General features: G+C 37.8%; 1 protein-coding gene across 17 annotated transcripts in view; it reads right to left on the reverse strand.

Annotated features, from left to right (window-relative positions):
• The window catches only part of USH2A (usherin), a 1,013,951-nt gene that overhangs the window by 900,921 nt on the left and 86,461 nt on the right, over window positions 1-26,569 (reverse strand). For all 17 annotated transcript variants that reach the window (XM_055581875.1, XM_055581867.1, XM_055581860.1 and 14 more), the window contains one exon: window positions 25,592-25,757. In XM_055581875.1, the coding sequence (XP_055437850.1) occupies window positions 25,592-25,757 (166 nt within the window). The remainder of the gene's footprint in view (window positions 1-25,591; window positions 25,758-26,569) is intronic.

The following is a 26,569-nucleotide window of genomic DNA, read 5'->3' on the forward strand; positions in this document are numbered from 1 at the left end:
TACATTAGTTTTATGACAGAATTATTGGAGGGGATTGTTGGGTTCATCATTTTTCTTATTTATTTTCTAAGTATTCTAAAATATTGATTTCATCACAGATACAGAGAACAAACTGGTGGTTTTCAAAGGGGAGCGGGTTGGGGCAAGGATGGCGTGGGAGGTCAGAGTTAGCAGATGTAAGTTATTATATATAGAATGGCTAAACAACAAGGTCCTACTGAATAGTACAGGGAAATATATTCAATACCCTATGATAAAAACACAATGAAAAAGAATATTAAGAAAATGTATATATAAATATACTGTACAGCAGTAATTAACACAATATTTTAAGTCAACTATACTTCAATCAAAATAAAAATTAAAGAATATTGATTCTCTAACTATAGTGATTTTTTAAAAAAATCTCACTGCTAACCAAAAATTATTTTTGAACAATCTCTACCCAACCTTCCCACATTGTTTCTTTACTCCTCTGTATAGCTTCTTAGGGACAGGGACAAGGGACTTACCATCTGCGCTCACCTCAAGACCTCTCTCAAAGTGTTGTAGGTACAGCAGATATCTAGTTTATTTTACACTCAAAAAAAAAATGTGTTCTGGGCAAAACTGTCTTTTTAATTTATTTTTTAATTGCAGCATAATTGCTTTATAATGTGTTGATTTCTGCTGTACAACTATATGAATCAGCTATTTGTCCACCTCCTCCATCCCACCCCTGTAGCTCGTCACACTTGACTTGTTTTCTAGGACCAAGGCCACAGAGGTTCTTTTCAAGTATTACATGTGAAAATGGAAGATGCATCCACCAATCCTGACTTTTACACCTGCTCTTTCATCAAGCACTCTGTGGCCTTGCTTGAGTCAGCTGCTCTTGTGTCACCAGAGACAAAAAAGTCTCTCCTGCCTACAGGTAAAACATAAAGTTTTTCAACAATCTTATTTACATAGTTTTTTTTTTTCTCCACAATTTTCTTACTTTCCAGCAAATATTTAAATTGAAAATTTAATCAAAGAAGTTACAAAAGTTCTAAAATCACATATATTAAAGATAAGGTTCCTATGTAAAACACTTTCCATGTTAAGCGCTTGCAGGGAAAACACACTAAATCGGACTTAGCATTTTCAGGTTTAGTTATTTTGAGTGTTTTAGACTACTAGTTAGTTTCCATGTGGCTTTTTATTTATTTCTGGAGTTAAAAAATGTTATGGCTTTTGATATTTTTATTGTCTCATATGGAAGATGTCATAAATATTATTAATGGACTGAAAATAATTTTTATAAAATATTAAAAATTAGAAAGCATCATACAAGTCTTCTGATTCTGACCAAGACAGAGTAAGCCCACTTCAGCCTCTATTTCCTTGCAATTACCACCAAAAACCCTGAACAAAATACAAAAAGCAATGACCTGAAGATTCTGAAAAATGAACCAAAGCAAACAGATTGTGGAAACGAGGCATAACCTAAAGAACTGAAAACTTCTGACTTGTAAAAGACATTGTTTAAAGAATGGGAAGACAAGCTACAGACCAGAAGAATATCTGGAAAACTAACAACTGTCAAAAAGTTCATATGCAGAATACATAAAAAACCATTGAACATACCTAATAAGAAAACAAAGAACACATGTTTTTTAAATGGGAAGATCTGAATAATACTTCACCAAAGAAAATACATGGAGGATACACATAAAAGCTGCTTGATGTCAGCAATCTCCAGGGAAATGCAGACCAAAAGCACAATGAGATAACAATAGGGTCTATCAAAAGAACAGCTGGCTAAGTACAGGTAGGTTGGTAGATGGGTAGGTAGAGAGACCAACCATATCAAGTTCTGCTGCTGCTGCTGCTGCTGCTAAGTCGCTTCAGTCGTGTCCGACTCTGTGTGACCCCATAGACGGCGGCCCACCAGGCTCCCTTGTCCCTGGGATTCTCCAGGCAAGAACACTGGAGTGGGTTGCCATTTCCTTCTCCAGTGCGTGAAAGTGAAAAGTGAAAGTGAAGCCGCTCAGTCGTGTCCGACTCTTATCGACCCCATGGACTGCAGCCTACCAGGCTCCTCCATCCATGGGATTTTCCAGGCAAGAGTACTGGAGTGGGGTGCCATTGCCTTCTGGCAAGGATACAAAACAACTAATCTCACATTTTGCTGGTGGGAATACAAAATGAGACAGCCACTTTGGAGAAAAGTTTGGCAATTTCTGAAAAATTTAAGCATATAGCTACCGTAGAAGCCAGGCATTCTACTGCTAGATATTTACTCAGATAACAGATCAGAGGTTGATGGGGGTTGAGAGTGAAAAGAGGGCAGTGACTATAAAAGGGCAGCACAGAGGAATATGTGGAGGTTCCAGATCTCTTTCATATGTTGACTGGCTGGTGGTACATAACTATTACAGCCCCATGATAGTTACTGCATTTGCCCAAAGGAATAGAACTGTACACCAAAAAGGGAACAAATTTGCTATACGTAAATATATTTTGAGCTGTTGTTGTTTAGACTCTAAGTCATATCTGACTCTTTGTGACCCCATGGACTGTAGCCTGCCAGGTCCTCTGGGAGTTCCCAGGCAAGAATATTGGAGTAAGTTGCCATTTCTTTCTCTAGGGAATAGATAACTAACAGACTTTTTATAGAAATGTCAAATATCACCTGCAAATGTCTCCCAATTGTCAATTTGGCCAATGGTTTTGATCATCAAATTGAGGTACTAATAACTGATCCAGCATGAATGTATGCTAAGTCACTACTGCTGCTGCTGCTGCTGCTAAGTCCCTTCAGTCATGTCCTACTCTGTGTGACCCCATAGACGGCAGCCCACCAGGCTCTCCCATCCCTGGGATTCTCCAGGCAATAACACTGGAGTGGGTTGCCATTTCCTTCTCCAGTGCATGAAAGTGAAAAGTCAAAGTGAAGTTGCTCAGTCATGTCTGACTCTTAGCAACCCCATGGACTGGAGCCTACCAGACTCCTCCATCCATGGGATTTTCCAGGCAAGAGTACTTCAGTCGTATCCAATTCTGCAACCTCATGGACTACAGCTTGCCAGGCTCCTCTGGCCATGTGATTCTCCACACAAGAATACTGGAGTAGGTTGCCGTGCCTTCCTCCAGGGGACTGAACCTTCCTCTCCTACCTCTAACCAGCATTGACGGGTGGGTTCTTTATCACTAGAGCCACCTCGGAAACCCAACAACTGATCCAGACATTTAAAATTCTATCTGATCTCACACCTTAACTCAATGTCACCCTCAAAACACTCAGACTTGTAAGGTTATTTCCCTTTTTAAATCGACTATTTACTGAAATCCTATTATTTTCATATAAATGAAACTCCTCTTTTAAACATTTCCAATGCTAACAATTCTGTGCACTTTATTTAAACAGAAATTTTTAACAATCAACTTAAACTTGGATCAATTTTTGAGTCAAAATATAGTATGTTGCTAATTCAGAGTTCTTATCAGCTATCCTTAGAAATTGCAGAAGCCAATTTTTAGAATTGCTTTCTGTTCCCATTTTTCTTATTTTTTTTGCATTGATAAACATCTCTCAATTATGTATGGTTAACCTTAAGTCCAAGTCTTTTCTGTATAGGCTTAATATCATACTTTATGTCTCTCAAAAAAAGACAGAAATCACCTTGCAAACTATAAGGAAATAGCTAAGAATAAAAATCTAAAACCAAGAAAGATGGTTTTGCCTCTGAGGAGTCACTTAGCCATGTCTGAAGACACTTTTGATTATCACTGGGCTAGAGGGAGTTAGATGGGTGGGAGATTTGTTTGTGATATCTATTGATAGTAGGTAGAGGCCAGGATTGACAATAAACATCCTACAACCTACAGGACAGCCCCTACAACAGAGAATTACACTGTCCAAAACATCAAAAGTACTGATGCACAGAATAAACTAGTGATTACCAGTGGGGAGAGGACACAGAAATGAAACAATATGGGGGAGGAGATTTAAGAGATCCAAACTATTAGATATGGGCTTCCCTGGTGGCTCAGACAGTAAAGAATCTGCCTGCAATGTAGGAGACCCAGGTTCGATCCCTGGGTCTGCAAGATCCCCTAGAGAAGGAAATGGCTACCCATTCCATTATTCCTGCCTGAAGAATTCCATGGACAGAAGAGCCTGGCAGGCTACAGTCCATCAGGTAGCAAAGAGACAGACATGACTGAGTGACTAACACTTTCACTTTCAACTATTTTATATAAAATAAATTCCATGGATATGTTCTACAATATAGGAAATATAGCCAATATCTTACAATAACTATACATGTAGTATGACTTTTATCAATTGTGAACACTATATTGTATACCTGTGATTTATGTAATATTACATAATACATCAACTGTACTTCAATTTGAAAAAAAAAAAAAAACACCTCAGATTGAGAAACCCTGCCCCAAAGCAATCAACATATTCAAGAAGGTGACATATACTAATGAAAACATGAGCACAAAATCAAAAATTCGGGTAATTTCTAGGCATTTCACTTATTCTCTAATGACTCTATAGCTACACACATACATAGTAGATTTTTTAATATTAAGAAGCAGTAACTACTTTATCTATTACCCATTATACAAACATGTAAGACTATACCATTTTAAGAAATCCACCAAAAGTTTTCAATAAAAATAAATGTCATATGATTTCAAGAAACAGAAAGTCATAAGAAAATGAGTCAGAGTGCAAGGGAATCTTGAATCAGCAACTTCTTGCATGCAAACACAGTTTGATGTTTAAGGAATAACTCAATAAGCAAACCTAATTATTTTTAATTATGCTAAATCTAAAACTCCACATGAATTTTCTATGATTCTGTTTGAAACAGTATAAAACCTGTATTTGCTAGTTTAAGTTTTACATGAGAGCTTCCACTACATATTTAAAAAGCAAGTCACCTATCATTAATGCTCAGTTATACTAGAGTTAATGATTTAGGACAGGATGTTTAATAGGTCGCAACAAAAATTAACAACAGCTAATAATTATAGATGCTAATTTGGATAAGCTCTCACTAATTAATAGAAGAATTTATCCTTGGTATTTATTTTAACTGCAGTCAAGCATTGCTTATTATTTTTAATCACTACATGAACCAGTTACACATGGTACAAATGAACATCAAACTACATATATTAACACAAGAAACTCCCAGTCATGAGATCTTCAAATAATAACAATTGTTTTTCCATCATGATAACTCTCTGTCCCTATTCACAAATCATATAAACCAGTTATGGTCATTTTAACATGGAAAAAGTCTTGAGGGGTCACAAGCACCACTTCAACATCTGAAAGTGTGTTAGTCACTCAGTCGTGTCTGACTTTTGGGACCCCATGGACTGTAGCCCACCAGGCTCCTCTGTCCATGAGATTCTCCAGGCAAGAACACTGGAGTAGGTTGCCATTCCCTTCTGCTCAACATTTGAAGTTGCTTCAAAAAAAAGGAATATCTGCCAAAATTAATTGAAACAAAATGTTTAAAAGTACAGACTGCATTATCTCCCTGAACTCCACTTTGTGTTTAATATGAAATCGCAATTTCTCTTTCCCCTATAGTGTTCATGGTCACGTAAATTGGCTGAAATGTTGACACACTGATGCCAAGTTAAAAGCTGCTCTTGAATAAAGTCTCTATTTCTAACTGTGAATGAATCTTGGACTTGCCCACAGGAAAGGGATGGATCTCTGCCAGCAGCAGGAGTTGTGATAATCCACAGTAGTTATGTGTCCAATCAAGGACACACCTTGTTGACTTATGTACTTATTTTACACTTACCTGGAATGATATTTGGTTCAAAAACCATTTCAACCTTTTAACTTCAATTTTGACAAAAGAGTTCCTGAAGAATGCTAAGAGAATCTACAAATGCTCACCCATAGGTTTCTCATCAAGCATTTTATAATTCGCCAGTACACCCGAACACTGCTGCAACTTAGGTCAAATTTTTATTTGTAAACAAGACCATGTCTAGCTTTGTCAGAACTGACTTTGCAGTATTTGACCAGTGTATCTTTTTCCAATATCCAACTCACTTTACAGAGGATTCTTTCTTACTTCCCACCCATTTTAGCCAACTGCTCTGCTGTTACACAGCTGGATGGGATTGGGGGCAGGGAGGTCCCAGAGGGAGTGGATATAGGTATACATATAGCTGATTCAAAGCAGAGACATCACTTTGCCAACAAAGGTCCATCTAGTCAAGGCTATGGTTTTTCCAGTGGTCATGTATGGATGTGAGAGTTGGACGGTGAAGAAAGCTGAGCGCTGAAGAATTGATGGTTTTGAACTGTGGTGTTGAAGAAGACTCTTGAGAGTCCCTTGGACTTCAAAGATCCAACCAGTCCATTCTAAAGGAGATTGTCCTGGGTGTTCTTTGGAAGGAATGATGCTGAGGCTGAAACTCCAGTACTTTGGCCACCTCATGCGAAGAGTTGACTCATTGGAAAAGACTCTGATGCTGGGAGGGATTGGGGGCAGGAGGAGAAGGGGACGACAGAGGATGAGATGGCTGGATGGCATCACCAACTCGATGGACATGAGTTTGAGTGAACTCCGGGAGTTGGTGATGGACAGGGAGGCCTGATGTGCTGCAATTCATGGGGTCACAAAGAGTCGGACACGACTGAGTGACTGAACTGAACTGATAGCTGATTCACTTCATTGTACAGCAGAAACTAATGCAACATTGTAAAGCAACTATACCCTAATTTTTAAAAAGGGAATAAATATAATGAAGAGTTTATAATAAATAACAAGCATTTTAAAATGGTGGACAAGGTCCCCTTTAAAAGATTGTGACTTTTGGTTCTGATAAAGAACCAGAATAATCCCATTCCTCCCAGGTCCTCTCTCTACAATTTAAAACCCTCAGCACAACACAACAAACAAGTATGGGAGGACTCTTCAAGGTGGGAAGAAGGCAAAAAAACTTTGGGACCTCAGGATCTGAGAAACAATATGGCAGTAAATCCCCTAAGTTTTCTTATTAGTACTCATATTCCCTAGACGGAGCATTCCAGAAGCATCTATCCTAGAACTGCCAATAGGCACAGGTAAAATAAGTTCCAAGAAAAGTCTAATTCTCCTAGATAAAGGACCAGGAAGTGGTGGCCTAAAATAAAAGGGCTTTTAGGCAATGTCTGCCCTACTTCCGCCAAACACCAATGGAAAAAATTGCAGACACATAAATACACTCTCTCATAGTTCTAACAAAGCCCATCAGAGGGCTAATATTTCACCCTACCCTCCCAACCCAGCAGAAGCATGCCGCAGTACTTGGAGTCCCCTATGTGGTAGAATTGACAGAGCCATTCAGAGAGCTCACCTTCCTTTGCCCCTGGCGAAGCAGCCAATGTCTTCCTGCAGGGTGGTGCTGTAAACCCAGCAAGGAGCTGCTCTGCCCTTCCCCACTTCAGAAAAGCAAGCAACTCTCCAATTTAAAGGTAGAGGTAGTATTGATGGGAAAGGGTAAGGAACTTATTTTCTATCCTCTGCTCCATGGAAGGTGGCAATATTCTAACCCCCTTCCAAAAGAGTATTAGCAGGGTGTGCAGGGAGCTGATCTGCACCCCCACCTGCCTGAGGCAGGCTGTACTCCAATTCTTCACCAGGGGACTGTCACCTCAGCCCAGCAGGGACTGAGACTCCAACTCTATCCTCCCATCTGACAACAAGGAGACATGATGAGGTGGGGTAAAGAAGGGTACATCAGCATTTCACTTCCTCCACCCATGTCATGTCCTGGCAGGAGCTGGCCCGTCGCATTCACCCAGCATCAGTATGACTGAAAATGACGTGTGCGTCAGGGCCCATCAGCACTTTACCTCCTCCAACCCTTGGTGTCAGGGGAGCCCCGTTGAGAACCATACATCTATACCTTCTTCACAGCATGACCGAATGCAGTGATGTGAATCCGGGCTAGTCTGTACCCAAGTTCCCATCCCTCTCCCACCAAGTGAGCAGGGCCTAGTGGGGAGGTGAGCTGAGCCCCCATCCCTGGTGTTAGACTGAAGGGTGTGGTGTGAGGAAGGACTGGTCAGTATTCCACCACCGTCTTCACTTCCTTGTGAAGTGAACCCAGTGGGAAGCTGAGCCTCCTCTTACACCTGGCATCTGTGAGGCAGAATAAGGTGACAGGGGAAGGATTCTTGATCTTCCACCACCCTCTTCCCTGGTGTCAGTAGAGACCAGCAGGAAGCTGAGTTTCCGCCACCCTAAAGCTACAAAGTGGTGTGAGTTAGCAATGTGCTTTCCCCAGCCTAGTGGCAGTGAGGCTCAATGGGCATATATCCGGAGAAACCATAATTCAAAAAGATACCTGCACCCCTATGTTCATTGTAGCACTATTTACAATAGCCAAAACATGGAGACGACTTAAGAATCCATCACTGATGAATAGATAAAGAAGATATGGTGTGTAACGGTCCATTTTGTGTGTGTGTGTGTATACACTTAACATATAGAAGTATATAATGTAATTATATATAATATATGTAATATCTATATATTGCTTAGCCATAAAAAACAATGAAATAATGCCATTTGCAGTAACATGGATGGACCTAGATATTGTCATACTAAGTGAAGTCAGACAGAGAAAGACAAATATCACATGATACAACATGTATGTGGAATCTTTAAAGAAATAATACAAATGAACTTATTTACAAAATGGAAACATACTCACAGACTTCAAATACAAACTTATGGTTACCAAGGTGAAATGTGGGTTAGGGGGAGACTTAAAAATTAGGCATTTGGGTATTAACATATACACACTACTATATAAAAAATAGATAAACAAGGACCTACTTATAACACAGGAAACTTTACTCAATACTCTGTAATAACCTAAATGGGAAAAGAATCTGGGAAAAAAATGGATATATGTATATGTACAACTGACTCACTTTGTTGTACACCTGGAACAGAACATTGTAAATCAACTATGCTCCAATATAAAATAAAAAATAGAAAAATACATCACTCAGACACAACAAAGTGGTGCCAGTAGGTGGCCCAGTTCACTGAGGAGGCGTTTGAAGTGCTAAACTTCCAACCCATCATCTGTAATAAAGCAGCGTGGGCCAGTGAGGTGGTGGTGACAGGAATAAGTGGGAAGCTAAGTGTATACATCCACCTGGCCATTGTACCTTATCTCAACAGGGGGTCGACCTAATAATAAAAAGAAGAGTAAAGTGGAGCCAGAGTCTCATAACACAGTATCTAAAATGTCCAGAGGAAAATAAAAGTACTTGTCATACCAAGAACCAGAGAAACTATGACTTAGAATGAGAACAGAAAATCTACCAATACAACACTGAGATGAATCATAGTGGAATTATCTGACATGATTTAAAAGCATAGACGTGCCCCTGGAAGAAGTTGTGAACTCTCAAGGTGAATGAAGAAAAAGAAAGTCTCAGCAAAGAAATAGAAGTTATAATAAAAGATTAAAATGGAAATTAAAGCATTAAAAAAAAACCACTGAAACAACAATGAAAAAAAATTTGCTATATGGACTCAAGAGTGAAGTTAAGATTACAGGATAGAAACTAAACTTGAGGGCAGATCAACAGTATTTATATAGGCTAAATAAAAGAGGAAAAAAGAGATTAAAAGAAATAAAATGAAGAGAGCCTCACAGATCTGAGGGACAATTACAGAAGAGTTAATATTGGGATAATTAGAATCTTGGAGAAGAGAGAGTGGATGGAAAATGTATTCAAAGAAATATTTTCTGAAAACACTGCTGCTGCTGCTGCTAAGTCGCTTCAGTCGTGTCCGACTCTGTGAGACCCCGTAGACTGCAGGCCACTAGGCTCCCCCGTCCCTGGGATTCTCCAGGCAAGAACACTGGAGTGGGTTGCCATTTCCTTCTCCAATGCATGCAAGTGAAAAGTGAAAGTGAAGTCGCTCAGTCGTGTCCGACTCTGAGCGACCCCATGGACTGCATGGGATTTTCCAGGCAAGAGTTCTGGAGTGGGTTGCCATTGCCTACTCCCACTGAAAACACTGAGAAACAGCAAAAGACATAAACATACAGAATCAAGAGGCTGAGCAAACTCAGGATAGATAGTAGGATAATACCAAAGATATTCACACCAAAGAGTTCAATATTAAACTTTTGAAAACACAAAGAAAAACTGAAAGTAGCCAAGGAAAATGATGTGAAACTTATTAGGGAATATCAATTCCAATCAAAACAGATTTCTCACCTGAACGATGGAGGCCTGAAGGAGGGGCACAACATTTTCCAAGTAATGACAGAAATGAACTCTCAATCACAAATTTTACATTCAGCAAAAAATATCCTTTAGAAATAAATGAAACTCAACACATTCTCAGTTGAATAAAAACTAAGAAATTTTGTTTTTATCAGTCCTACTCTTAAAGAAGGACTAAAGAAAGTTACTTAGAAACAAAACGATAATAGAAGGTTTAGAGCTTAAGAAAGAAAATAAAAACATCAGAATGAGTAATACTAAGGGTAAATATATAAACTATCCTTATCATGAGTTTATTAAATAACATTTCGTGGCTGAAGAAAAAACTATAACACCATCTGTTGTGGTGCTCAATGTATGGAGAGAAAACAGCCAAGATAATTATACTTAAAATCAGGGTAAGTGAAGGGACCTAAATGGAAGTGAAACTTCTATACTTCAACAGAAGTGACAAAACATCAATGCCAGTAGACTGTGACAAGTTAACTATATATACTGTAATACTTAAGACACTAAAAACACTATAATCAAAAATGTCCTAAATAAAAATGAATTCTAGAATGGGCCCAAGTAACCTACAGCAAAGCAAGAGAAGAGGAGAAAAATTTTTTAAAAAATAGAAAACAAATGACAAAATTGCAGACATAACTCCATCATATGATTAAGCTTAGATGTAAATACACCAAATAAATTGCAAAGATTGATAGAGAGGATTAAAAGATAATATACAGATAATCAATATATATGAAGAATATATAAATACACACACATTTTATATACACACACACACACACACATAATACAAGCTACACAACAGTAGAATATATATTAATTTTAAGTGCTCACACAACATTCACCAAGAACATTGGGCCATTTTTTTTTTAATTCAAGAAAATTTAAAGAACTGAAATCAAATGGTGCTTTTTTTCTGACTACAATGTATTCAAATGGAAATCAATACCAGAAACATAATTTTTTTAAATCTTCAAAAGCTCAGAAATTAGACAACATGCCTGGAATTAATGCATGCATCAAAGAGGAAGTCTCAATAGAAATAAAAATAAATAGAACTGAATAAAAATGAACATACTAAAATATCTATGACACAGCTAAAATTGTACAGAAGTGAATATTTACAACACTGAATTATACATTAAATTACAGCAGAAGCCTACTGCTTACATTTAAGAAGAGAAAGGTCTAGAAATATTAATCTGAGTTTCTACCTCAAGAAACCCCAGAAAAAAGAGCAAAATAAGTGCAAACTGTTAGGTAGGTAGAATAGGAAAGAGGAGTCCAGAATGGCAGTGGTTAAAAGACAAATAAAGGAAAAGCCAAGAAAATAGAAGCAAGGAAGATTCCAATACCCGAGTAAGAACCTCGGGTAAAACAAACAGTCCTCCTGGCTAGCCTAATTTTCACAGGGCAGGCTCAGGGGGAGGAGGAAAAAACATATAAAAAGAGGAGCCAAAATTGGGCCAGGGGGTTTCTCTTCTTTTGGGTCAGCTCGCCCTCATGCCTCAAGGATGTATTTTCCTTTGCTTGCTAAATAAAACTGAGCTGTAACACAGAATTGTAACACTGATCTGTGCAAGAAAATTACACAGGACTTTAACACTGGCCCATCCGTCATTTCAAATTTTTGTTGCAATGAGACAGAACCGAGGAAATTACATACTCCCCCAACAAAACCAACCAAATGAAAAGAAATAATAAATATAAAAGCAGAACTCAATGAAATTGAGGATAGGTGGTGTTGGAGAAGACTCTTGAGAGTCCCTTGGACTGCAAGGAGATCCAACCAGTCCATTCTGAAGGAGATCAGCCCTGGGATTTCTTTGGAAGGAATGATGCTAAAGCTGAAACTCCATTACTTTGGCCACCTCATGCGAAGAGTTGACTCATTGGAAAAGACTCTGATGGATGGCATCACTGACTCAGACGTGAGTCTGAGTGAACTCCGGGAGTTGGTGATGGACAGGGAGGCCTGGCATGCTGCGATTCATGGGGTCGCAAAGAGTTGGACACGACTGAGCGACTGAACTGAACTGAGCTGAACTGAAACATTAGAGAAAAGTCAAGGAAACAAGAATTTGGTTTTTCAAAAATATCCATTAAACTGATAAACTTCCAGCAAGACTTATAATTATAAGAAGAGAGAAGATATAAATAATATCAAGAATGAAATAAGTGATATCACTTTAGATGCCATAACCAGTTAAATGATAAGTGATAATGAAAAATAAATAATATTAAAATCACAAATTCAATTCACTTAAAATAGACTAGTTCTCTGAAAACCACAAACTACCTAAAATCAGCTGAGATAAAAATATACAATCCAAATTAAGGAAATTCAACTTAAATAAAAAGCTTCAACAATGAGATCTCCAAACAGCTTCACTATACCTGGAGATGTCTATCAAACATTTAAGAAAGAACTAACACTAATTTTACATAATCTATTTCTGAAAACAGAATAGGAGGGAACACTTCGCAAATCATTTTATGAGGATAGCTTTAAACTAATAGTAAAATATAGGACAAGAAAGGAAAATTATGGATCGATACAGCTCACAAACATAATGGAAAAATCTCAAGAATACTAGTAAATCAAATCAAGCAGCATATATAAAGAATCATCATGACCTAGTTGAACTTATTTCAGATACGTAGTTGGTTCAACATTTGAAAATCAGCCAGTGATCAACCACTTTAATAGGCTAAAGAAGAAAAATATCAATTGATGTAAACAAGGTCTTTAACAACATCCAACACTCATTATGATGAAAATTTTTAGTAAATCAGCAATAAAGGGAAATTCCCTCAACATGATAGCTAATATTATACTTACTGGTGAAAAACTGAATCCTTTATCCCTAAGATTAGGAACAAAGCAAAGATGTTTGGCATTATCACTCTTATACAACATAATACTAGAAATTCTAGCTATTGCAACAAAGAAAAAAAAATCATACAGATTGGAAAGAAACTACTCTTAATTGCAGACATGATTGTCTATGTAGAAAATCCCAACAAATTACAAAATAATTTTCAGAACTAATAAGTTAAGTTTTTAAATACAGAATTAAGCCCCCTAAATTAATAAGGTTTCTATATACTAGCAAAAATATGTGGGAAGTGAAGTGAAGTTGTTCAGTCATGTCTGACTCTTTGTGACCCCATGGACTGTAGCCTAACAGGCTCTGCTCTCCATGGGATTTTCGTGGCAAGAGTACTGGAGTGGGTTGCCATTGGAACTAAAATTTAAAACCTGATCAATTTCAATCACTTCAAAGAAAATTAAACACTTATGAATCAACTTAGCAAAACATACACCGGATTTGTATGCTCAAAATTACAAAATGCCTATAAAAAAATCAAAGATTTAAATAGGTTATCTATCATGTTCATTTATTAGAAGATTCAGCATCATAAAAGATGGTAATTCTCCCCAGGTTGATCTATAGATGTAATGAAATTCCTACCAAAATCCCAATAAAACATTTGGTAGACACAGGTAAACTTTTTCTAAAATTTATATGAGAAGGCACAAGCCCTGTTGCTGCTGCTGCTAAGTCGCTTCACTCAGGTCCAACTCTGTGCAACCTCATAGACGGCAGCCCACCAGGCTCCCGCATCCCTGGGATTCTCCAGGCAAGAACACTGGAGTGGGTTGCCATTTCCTTCTCTAATGCATGAAAGTGAAAAGGGAAAGTGAAATTGCTCAGTTGTGTCTGACTCTTAGTGACCCTATGGACCACAGCCTACCAGACTCCTCCATCCGTGGGATTTTCCAGGCAAGAGTACTGGAGTGGGTTGCCATTGCCTTCTCCAGGCACAAGCACTAAAAATATGTTAAAAAAATTAAATCTGTGGTGAAGTAAGACACAAGGTGGGTATGTTTATAAAAGGGGAGCTCAGGGTAGCCTTTTGGTAATGGAACTGTTCTTTATCTTGATTATGATGGAGCCACAAATCTACATATGTGATAATATTGTATGGAACTATACACACAAGGGCTTCTCAGGTGGCTCAGTGGCAAAGAATCCACCTGCCAATGCAGAAGATGCAGGTTCGATCCCCGGGTTGGGAAGATTAAGGAAATGACAATCCACTACAGTATTCTTGCCTGAGAAATTCCATAGACAGAGAACCTGGTGGGCTATAGTCCACGGGGTCACAAAAGATTCAGACATGACTTAGCGACTACACAACAACAACACACACACAAACAAGTACAAGAAAGATGGGAAATCTAAATAAAACGGGTGGATTAGATCAATGTCAGTATCCTGGCTCTGATATTATACTATAGTTTTGCAAGATATCACTGGGGATAAGGGATATTTGGGATCTTTCAGTATTATTTCTCATGAATGCTTACAAATACACAATTATCTCCAAATAAGTTAATTAAACATAAGGAAGCACTATCTAGATGGGATCTCCCCAAGTTTAGTGCTCTTCAGTTTTCAGAATTTCTGGGGTGTCACTTCTCTTTGATATTTATAAAAGCCTTTTTCCACGAACTTTGAGATTTTCTGCCTAAAACTGTTAGAGGTGTTTTAGGGGAATAAATAATGGCCACCATCTGTCCCAATGCATATTCCCACAGAACTCATCTTATTTCTAGCTCACTTGTTTTTTTCTTATAGCTACCTCTCATTCAACCCAAACATTGAATCCAACTCTTTTCTATAGATTCCCTAAAGCGCCAACCCCTCCCCACAGATAGCTAGGTATAATTGACTTGGGGCAAATAACTACACCACCACAAGGGATTTGCATCCCAGAAAACATCTTAAAATTGCATACTGCTGCTGCTGCTGCTAAGTCGCTTCAATCGTGTCCGACTCTGTGCGACCCCATAGACGGCAGCCCACCAGGCTCCCCTGTCCCTGGGACTCTCCAGGCAAGAACACTGGAGTGGGTTGCCATTTCCTTCTCCAACGCATGAAAGTGAAAAGTGAAAGCGAAGTCGTTCTGTTGTGTCCGACTCTTCGCGACCCCATGGACTGCAGCCTACCAGGCTCCTCAGTCCATGGGATTTTCCAGGCAAGAGTACTGGAGTGGGGTGCCATTGCCTTCTCTGTAAAGTTGCATACTGCATATCCATAATCTAGGTTTTCTTGGTCAACCCCACCACAGTGAAATTGGCATGGCCTGAGTCTCCTCTTCTGAGCCCTGGGCTCTGGCTCTCCTCCCCTCCCCCCACCCTCAACTTGACCACCTTCTGACCTTTTCCCTTCTTTTCTTTTCCCTTTCTCTCCTTAAACTGAGAACCATGAAAACTAATCATAAACCAAAGAATCCAACTATTTTTTCTGCTTCTAGAATATACAATTTTTTCTGAGACTACTTCATGTAATCTTTAGAAAGTAAAATGAAGCCGCTTTTCCTAATATGCCTATTATATGTATATATATATATAAATACACACACATATAAATACACAAACATGACTGAGCAACTTAGCACACAATTATACACATATTTATCATGTATATGTAATTTTTAAATACCACTTTTCTCTGTTGTAGTTAAGATAATGGGAAGACTAGCATATCCATTAAAGCCTTTCCATTCTTGGGAAAGTTTTTATAATTTGACTATTCTTTCTTTGGCTCAGAGATATCTAAACTAGTATCTTGAACATATGCTCTTATTATGTATCCAGAACAATACAGCTGCTTGGAATATTTTTGAAGGTTGCATTTTAGAGAGAGAAATACCAGGGGAAATTGTATGGGAAAATAAAACTATTCAAGGCCATGTTTAAATAAAGTCATATTCTCTATTCCATTACCAAGCGATACATACCATAGGCCAAATTCTGCCCTAGGTTATATGCACGCTGCTCTTTCTGACTTTAGTGGGAATTGTTCATGTATAACTGAAGGCTTCAGTTAGCCCTGTGGGCACAGAAATGCCTACCCTCAAAAAAAGCAAAAATTATCTGTCTTACTATATTTGGCTTTTAGATGAAAGTGATATAATATAAATGACAATTCTATTAGATAATATAGGTTTTAAACAGCACTACCATCAAATTTTAACCATTAAAAATTTGACAGAATTACCATAGTGGCATTTGCAAGACCAGAGATTGTTCAAACAGATAAGTAGATGCCGGAAAATACTTTTGGTTGCAATTTTCGATTTTAGTAGTATACGGAATAATGTGCACTATAATATTTGTATGTATTTTTCTTTTGTATATATCATGCATTTTATAGCTATTGGCTGAGAGTCAACCATTTTCTGGCAAGAAAAATTGCTAAATTTTTCAAATAGCAGTTTCTAAGTTTAAATGTTAATTTACCCATGGTTTGCTTTAGATTTTGATTAGAGGTATTTTCAGAGGAAAGATCTTACTGAACTTAAATTTTTGCTATGAAATATTAGACTGATAACATTCAGACTTGTAAAGTCTAAACACTACAATGAGAGACGTGATGATCTTTTTGCACATATTAACTAGACAAATATTTTCTTTTGATATATACATGTATATTGTGTATATACTAAGGTAAATAACAGTTATGAAACACAATGGATTAGAAGTAGGTGACAAAACATGGGTTGCCTGTCAGAGGGAGAAACAAAATAAAAATAAAAAATTCATAGCCCTATATAAACTTCAAAGCCACTTTTTCCAGCCTTCTTTATTTAATACGTGATATATTTCTTCCTAAGAAACTCAGACCCCTCTTACCCTTACAAACATCTTACGCTATTCTCATGCCCCAGGAATTGCTCACCCATTCCTGGTATATAGACTTCCTTCCTCCTCTTCTCTACCTAGGTAAAAGCCTAGTTTCCTTTAAGAGTTAACTCAGATCCTACATTCTTTATGCATCCTTCCTAACAAACCTGAATTGCAGCTGGCCATTTCCTACCTTAAATTCTGATTATTTTATTATACATTTTGTAATCCATCAAGGAAGGAAGGAAAGGAAGAAACAATACTTGGGCCCCACCTCAGAGCAATGAAGACACACTGGAGTGTTGGCATCTGAATATTTTTGAAAGTTTCTCAGTGATGCTAGTGATTTCTAGAGTTTAGAATTACTACTCTGAACTGCAGTCTAGCTTGTAAGCACTGAATATCAAAAATAGAAGTCTCTTCGAATGTATTTCTTTGGGCAAATGAAACTGTTATTCATACAATCATCCAAAAGCCAATAATCTGGGATTTATAAACATCTCCCTTTACCTTAACCTCTACTCTCTTTCAGTCACCAAGTCCTTTGATTTTAATTCCTAAATAGATTTTAAAGCTAACCACTTCTCTGTGTATCTATTATTGCCAACATAGTTCAAGGTATACTTATATCTCACCTGGACTCTAAGGGTAATTTAACAATCTTTTTTTCTTGTCCTCATACAAATTTTTCTTCTTCACTGCAACCAACATCTGCCCAGGCCATATATTTTCCCTCCTTCCCCAACTTCTTCCCTCACCCTCTGTTCCCTACATAAAGTATTTCCATAGAGTCCCCTTGAAAAAAAATTTAACATGACCACAATGATCTTTAGTGGCTCTTGCTTCATTTTGCATGCTGCTCTGCTTAGTCTGCTGGACTCCACCCCGCACTGGCCTTTTAGTATCTCATATGCAACAGATGCAAAGGGCATCTGCACTATGTGCTACACACGTATGGAATGTTCTTCTCTACTAGGGTTGCCTAGCTCAGTTCCATACGTTCTTTTGAATACATGCTGCTGCTGCTGCTGCTAAGTCGCTTCAGTCGTGTCCAACTCTGTGCAACTCCATAGATAGCAGCCCACCAGGCTCCACCATCCCTGGGATACATGCTATCAGTTAAATTGCGACAATCCCAAAAAGACAAATTGAAGTCCTAACCCCTGTGCTGGGGAAACAGTGTCAGACTTTATTTTTCTGGGCTCCAAAATCACTACAGATGGTGACTGCAGCCATGAAATTAAAAGACGCTTACTTCTTGGAAGGAAAGTTATGACCAACCTAGACAGCATATTCAAAAGCAGAGACATTACTTTGCCAACAAAGGTCCGTCTAGTCAAGGCTATGGTTTTTCCTGTGGTCATGTATGGATGTGAGAGTTGGACTGTGAAGAAGGCCAAGTGCCACAGAATTGATGCTTTTGAACTGTGGTGTTGGAGAAGACTCTTGAGAGTCCCTTGGACTGCAAGGAGATCCATCCTACCAGTCCATTCTGAAGGAGATCAGCCCCGGGATTTCTTCGGAAGGAATGATGCAAAGCTGAAACTCCAGTACTTTGGCCACCTCATGCGAAAAGTTGACTCATTGGAAAAGACTCTGATGCTGGGAGGAATTGGGGGCAAGAGGAGAAGGGGACGACAGAGGATGAGATGGCTGGATGGCATCACTGACTCAATGGACGTGAGTCTGAGTGAAGTCCGGGAGTTGGTGATGGACAGGGAGGCCTGGTGTGCTGCGATTTATGGGGTCGCAAAGAGTCAGACACGACTGAGTGACTGATCTGATCTGAACCCCTGTGCCTGTTAATATGACCTTATTTTGGAGTAGTTTTTGTGGATATAATCCAGTTAAGATGAAGTCATACTGAATTAGGATGGATGCTAACCCAGCATGACTAGTGTTCTTATAAAAAGAGGACACTGACATGCAATGGAGAAGATAGTCATGTGATGTTGGAGGCAGAGATGAGAGCAATGCATCTAAAAACAAAGGACTGCTGGTAAACACGAGGAACAGCAAGTAAAGCTACCCCTCTACAGATTTCAGAAAGAGCATGGTCTTGCAGATACCTTGATTTCAAACTTCTACTGGAAAAGAATACATTTTTGCTGTTTTAAGCTACTCCATGTGTGTTTTTTAGGGAAAGCCCAGAAAAGTAATACACACATCTAATACAATTTCCTCAAAGTAAGCCTTTCTTGACTTCAGAGATTTCATCAAATTGTCCTTCAGATGATCCCACAGAACTTATCACAGTCATAATTTGGCTTTCATTGGCGTGTTTATTTGTCTTTTCTTTCTAATAAACTGTAAGCTCCATCACAGCAGACTGTAAAGTATCACTACTTCATCAGACATTTTTTTCTTTACATGTCACATTTATGGTAGAAGTTAAATAGGCTGGGTTTATCTTTGTTCCCAATTGTCGTGGGTATCTAACATTTCAAGGAGCTACATCATTTTCCTAGGGTTGCACAATTTTTAAGTAAGATATCAAGAATTGAACTTTGCCTTTTTACTAAATATGATATTTTAAAGTCCCATGCAAAGAGAAAAATTAATTTTTACTTGGATTATTTTACCTTTTTCTAATCAAGTGGTAAAAATTCTTCCTTCTTATTTTTACTGTATTATTACCGGGCTTGGTTCTGTAGGTCATGGATCAGTTGACCAGGGAAGGTTAAGTAGAATATTCTTTCTTTAGTCCACCCTGGTCTTTCCTGACTGTTATAAACCATAGAGATATTGAGAACATAACATAAAATGATTTATGTTATGCATTAAGCCACCTGTATCACTGAGAGTATAATCATAAAAATATATTGATTTTAATTATTTGTGCAAATCATGTAAATATGTGAAGCATTATAAACATTGACATTACAAATATGTACAAACATGTATGAAAATTAATTTATATTTACTTTGCAAATATGTCTTTTCAGTTCTTGGTTTTTGTCAAGGGGACGTTTAGAGAATTCTGATACTCCTCGTACTTCTGATACAAGTACTTCTTGTATCTTTACAGTGATCTAGGTTCATCGCAATTTATTATTTTTTAGGTAAAGGTCAGGGAAACTTGAGATTTTAAATTCAGGCAGGAAATTTAACCTTGGCGAGGCTGCTTTTTTAATCCAGTACAACTAACTAGGCTCAATAATCACAGCTTTTATTATCATCATTTTTAACTGAGTATTCTGAAAAGCTTTGTTAAATTCTATTGATCTTTAATTTGTTTCAAGTGACAAACTATTCCCCTAACTTGGGTGATATTCGACTGACTAGACACAAACAGAAGGCTTTCATATACATGTAAATAATTACAGTTTAAAGCAATAGAAAGTATTAAAGGAACAATATGGATTGAGATTCTCTTGTGGTAGGAGTTGAGGTGGTGCTCCCAGGAGAATCCCAGTACACAGAGCTTCCTGAAATGAATGAAGAAGCTTCCATGAGGTTGCAAGGACAGTTTATGTTCCCTCAATCAATAGAGACATGGAAATACCTTTATAAAGTGTGCACATGGGCATACACTCCAGAGATTAATTGAGAGAGTTGGTTTATCTATTCTAACAAATGTTGGTTAAATTGCATTTTATTTTTCTCCAGAACCATCAATAGTTTTCCTTTTTCAGATTGAATACATAAATCAAAAGAACATATTTCATGAGCAAACTATGATTATGAAACTCCTATTCTTCATCTATTGATCCCTGAAACTTTATTTACCCATGCATTTTTTTTCCCTTCTCTGTATTAGATTAGAACTGCTCTTTTTCACATTATTGTAGCTAGGACCATCTGTGGCTCTTGACTTGTCAGTGTTTCAAGGAGTCCTCAAAATAGCATAGATGTCGTGAAAAACTCATTGCTAAACCAATTCTTGCTTCCACACTTGCAGTATTTCATCAGCTTCTAATTACAGAATACTACTACATTTCAGCATAATTATTAAAGGGTTACTAATGATTCTTTGATGCTATTGGTCTTATAAAACATATAGAACTGTTTAAGGGAAAACTGTTTTCATAGGAAACTCTGAGGTTTTACTTTTAAATGATACACAACAGAATATCAATATCCTTCCAAGCTGCTTTACTCACCAAGCCCTAACAAACTGCTGAAATAAAATCCTTTTACATATTTTAAAACTTAAAAAAAAAAATAAAATCCAAAGAGATCTCTTAAAATAACCATAACATGCTGATACAATATGAAAACGAAGCTTTAAAAAATCTGCTAATGTTATCAGTGTTCCCCATTCGATAATAAAAAGTCTGAATTGATTTTTTTCCAGTTTTAGTACAAAAAATATGACATAACGAATTTCAGCTTGATATAATTTGAAATAGCCAATATATTAAACCCCAAAGAAAATTTAAATTGGCAATCATGTCAGATTCAAGTCCCTGAATGAATATTAATTTAAAAACTAATCATTTTCCAACAGGTTGAAGCTTCAAAATGCTAATTCTTGAATAAAAGCTGTTAGATCCATTACAGTAATATCAGGCATTTTTTTGTTTAGGAAAATAGACCTCCAGAATTTGGAATGTCTGACTCTTCCTAGCACCATTTTTTTTTTTTTTTTGCCCAGGGATTTAATTATTTAAAACTCATTTCTTGTTTTAGATTTGGGAAATTAGAATTCTGATTTTACTGATGGAAAGCTGACACTAAGTGAACTCTCTGAGGTAAGGTGTAAGGCCAGATCGGTTAATTAATTTTATGTCACTATGTCCATGTAAGTTAAATTCTGGTTTCTGAGCCAAATCCATGAGTAAAGGTATTTTAGTTTTATAGACACACACACACACGTGCGTGCACATACCCTGTAAATTAATTGATTGTGGCCATATTGGAGGATGAGTAAAGACATACATATACACATTAACTATAGGCTTGCAATTTTAAACTTGACTAAACCAGATTATCAAGTATGTGTTCTATCCTATGCCCAGCATGATGAAGGCCCTGATCCCCAAATGAAACAGAATTTGGATGCACTAGATAATAAGGCAACAGAGAATAAGTTACACTTCACATTTAAAATATATTCTTTGCAGTTAAATAGTGAAAGAGTTACAAGTTGCACTTGTCCATATCTTGGCCAAGAAGTCTACCAAAAACATTGCTGTGTAAATTACAGACCGCAGGGGGAAGCAGGTGAAAAAGCATAAACCCGAGCACCACTTGAGGAGCTGGCTGTGTCACTTAACCATGTCTGTCCAGACAACCCTACACAAATTAACAGCTTCCCACACTTCTTTTCAACAAAGAATTCCAGGAAGCCTTGTTTTGCACATCTAGTCCAATCCTCTTATCACATAAGAAAACTGAGCTAAGTATATTTGTTAAGACTACTGAGTAGCATTACCTGCGTCGTATTTCTCTTCTCCTTACCTGTTATTCTTCCCACTTCTTTTTGTATCACTTTTTAGGAATGAATACCTTCTTTATTAAGCATCTATAACTTTATAAGTATCTTAATATCTTAAATATATCAGAAGTGAGAAGTGAAGGTGTTAATCGCTCAGGTATGTCCAACTCTTTGCAACCCTGCCAGGCTCCTCTGTCCATGGAATTCTCTAAGCAAGAATACTGGAGTAGGTAGCCATACCCTTCTCCAGGGGATCTTTCTGATCCAGGGATCAAACTCAGGCCTCCCGCATTGCAGGCAGGTTCTTTACTGTCTGAGCCACCAGGGAAGTCCAAATGTATTCAGACTTGTGTCCAATTTAAAGGAACGCTATGCAGATCTCCAGTTTAAATAACTGCTCTTTAATTATTATTTGAAAGAATACAGATCTCCAAAATGCTGGGTATCCCCATATCTATCAATAAATACCAGATGAATAAAATCCAATCTGCATGATTTTTCTGCTTTATGTCTGTTTTGTTCTGTAGTTTTAATGTAAAACGTAGAATAGGGATAAAAAAAAAACTTACATAAAATAAATAAATAAAAGAAGAGCACAAATTGGAAAGGACAAGTTTTCTCTTGATAGTCAAATAGTTATGAAATAAAGGTGTCTCATTAAATCATAAGTACTTTAGCCTTTCATGAAAGAAGGAGAGGATTTAAAGATTTATAAAGAAATTTTGCCTAAACTAGGAAGTGACTCCTATTTGACATGTATTGAAATGATAATGCTGATTTCAACAGGCACTCTAAGAGCATCTGACTCCTAGGGGAGTAATTCAGTCATGGTTACCTCTTCACTTTTAGATTTTTAAACTTTCCTTGTAAAGCTTTTAATGTACTGCTGCCTGCCAAAACATGGCACAGTTTCACAGGTAAGGCAAAATAAAGGCAAGTAGAAAACATTTATTCTTCATTACTGATACAAAACTATGCAACAAATAAATATACTCATTTGCTATCTTTTGTAGAGTCCACTTATTCAGTGGTTTCTATTTCCATATTTTTATAACCCAATTCTGGTTCTGGTACACTGGCAGCAGGCAGAATGGACAAGATATATAATAAGTCTTATATCTGCCAACTACTGAATAAATGAGAGGCAAGCATAGACAGACTGAATCCATCATTGCAATAGATATCAGATGTGACCTACCTTTTTGCAGGTCCTTTCAACCCTGGTGGCATGGAAACCCTGCTCCCTGCCAACTGAATTTGCTAAACTCATATCCTACCAAAAAACAGAGTAGATAAGCCTAACGTGCTGATTGAAGATCACTTTGCCAATACCCTCCTATGGAAATTAATCATTTCCTCTCTGCGTTCAATCACCTCTCTGCGTTTCTATTTCAAATGTCCTTTTTAAGGCTTTTAATGCAATGCAGCACACATGCATAGCAGAATTTCACAGTTACAATCAGACCAAACAAAGATACGTTTAAAGCATACTTAAATCCTCAATAATAGTATCTACACTGAAATAGACTTTAAAATCCAAATAACAATTCTCAAGACACTTTAAGTGGAACCTGGGACCCCTTGCAGCAGTGCTTGAGTGAACGAGTGAAAGTCACTCAGTCATATCTGACTCTTTGTGACCCCATGGACTATATAGTCCATGGAATTCTCCAGGCCAGAATACTGGAGTGGGTAGCTTTTCCCTTCTCCAGGGGATCTTCCCAACCCAGGGATTGAACCCTGGACAAATGTCTCCTGGAGCAACAAAATACAAAGAAACTATAAAAGACTAAAAACAACCGTGTACATGTTCCGATGGGGCAAATTATGGACAATAAGAGAAGATGAAAAAACCCAAGTGCCACTTCTGAAGAGCTGAGACCAAAATCAGGGTACTGCACATCTCCCATGCACGTAGCATCACCAAAGAGGTAGCAGACCACCAAAGTCATCTCTCTGGTCTGACCCTGGACCTGTTCCTAGTCTCACCACACATAAGGAATCAGCTTGCACCTCACCTCAAAGAGCGAGCAAGGCAAACTGTTACTTGTCTTTGCCACCTACCCTGCTACAGCAGGGGACCCAGTAAAAGGCTTGCTGAATTATTTGTCTGGCCTCTGATCAATTTCTATTAAGGAAGCCAGGAACCATGGTAGTAACATAAGGAAGTCTACCTGCTTCAGAGTTGGGGGGAATGTAATAAATCAAAGACTTTCATAAAGTACACAAGGCTACACATGTCCTCTAGTGCAAATGGCGTTGGCATGGACACACGGGGGTGCACCTATGAGAGCACACTCACGCTAATGCTTCAAGGCTTTGTCCACCTGATGCAAAGAACTGACTCATTGGAAAAGACCCTGATGCTGGGAAAGATCAAAGGCAAAAGGAGAAGGGGACAGCAGAGGATGAGACGGTTAGATAGCATCACCAGCTCAACAGACATGAATTTAAGCAAACTCCAGGAGACAGTGGAGAACAGAGGAGTCTGGTGGGCTGAAGTTCAGGAGGTTGCAGAGCCTGACTGAACAACATGAGAGATATACTGGGGACTATGGTACACAGTACCTCTGGTGTAAAAGGCAAGGGTGACTTTAGACTGCACTGGACCCTTCCAGAGCCCTAAAGAAACCAAAGAAGAAACTGTCTATTCCCGAGAATTATAAAATAGCGGCCATCTCACAGTTATCTCAGCCTTTAGCAACTTCTAAGGCAAATGCAAACTGTTGCTGACAACTAAAGTAATCATATAACACCTTTTGAGTGCCTGATGTGTGAAGTTCATTAGTTCTAAGGTCAGCATTTTAAATGCAACAGTCAAATTGTATTCATATCATAAGAGACTACCTAAAAAAGACAGCTGTAAAATCCAGGCCAAGGTCTTAATACTGCACGACTATTAAAATTAGTACTAGACAGCAAAACAGCTGTTACACATTTTTAAACAAAATAAAATATACTAAGCAAATAAAACAAAACTTTGCTGAGGATATTACTTCAAATGGGACTGTCCTAAGCATCTGTGGACATTTTCACTGCAATTTTGTGGGGGAAATACTGGAATTTCAAAAGATACATTGTTAGGTCATTTAAATACTGTTTTTCTTTAGTTGTCACTTACAAATACTTAAGATCTGAAAGGTAGCGCTTCACATCTTATGGGAAGATGCCATTTAAAGGGAAAAAAAAAAAAGAAAGATGGATCCTTGTGCTTAACCAAATGTTAAATATTTTTTATTTTACTCACCTGCACACTAAGATGAATCCATTTCTTCACAAGAATTCTTCCCAGTGTCATTACTTTTATTGGAGGCTGCAAACCATTTACTGTGCGGTAATAAAACATGGTCTCTTTCTCAGATATTGTAAGTTTGAATACAATCTGCCCATCCGCTGTTTTTTCTATAACACACCTTGGGAAACAACCAGAAAAGAGAAAAGGTCAGTTTCCAACCAAAAGACAGGCTATGACATTGTTCAGTGGTGATGCAACAGATCCCAGACTCTAATCAAAGGTCACAATGAACAAGTACCTGAAGGTCATCATATTCAGGGCAAACTTTCTTTCAATTAAGAGGCCCTTTAATTTCAAGAAAGATAGAATTCTTATTTACAGTACATCTGCTAGAACCTTCACTCCCTTTATTAGAGATTCATGGTGGCAGCTCAAGTGGTTGAATCATCCTGCAAAACCAATATTTAGCCTATTGGCTCATTAGTTCCTCTGCCATTTCTTTTATAGGAAGCGGCACAATACACCACATTCTGCTTGGCTATTGAGCCACCAGAGCAAATCATTTTCTCCTCCTCTTTTTTTTTTTTTAATGTAAAGATAGTTTAGTGTCCATAGAAGACTCTAAACTGCTAGCCCTGAAGTCAGAATCGCTCTATTTAATTCCCATGATGAAATGGAGAATGGACAACTATAGTCTTTATTTAGCTCATCATCAACTGGCCAGAAGCCAAAGCCAGTGTCTGTAAGATGACTGCCCAGCTCGCCATGACCACAAAGCCCAACTGGGGCACTGAGATTATGGTAATGATCTGGGATGAAAGGTCATGGAATCTTCTAAAAATACAGTGAAATATTTTGATAAAATAGAAGAATTTTCAGAAAATTAACTGTCAGGCCAGTTATCAAATCATGTTATTTTTAAAAATCACTTATATCCTGATCACAACAGCACTATTTTCTCATCCCTTTAAATAGACATGTTTTATGTTT

This window comes from Bubalus kerabau, chromosome 5, assembly GCF_029407905.1.
Source record: "Bubalus kerabau isolate K-KA32 ecotype Philippines breed swamp buffalo chromosome 5, PCC_UOA_SB_1v2, whole genome shotgun sequence".
Classification (NCBI taxonomy): Eukaryota; Metazoa; Chordata; class Mammalia; order Artiodactyla; family Bovidae; genus Bubalus; species Bubalus kerabau.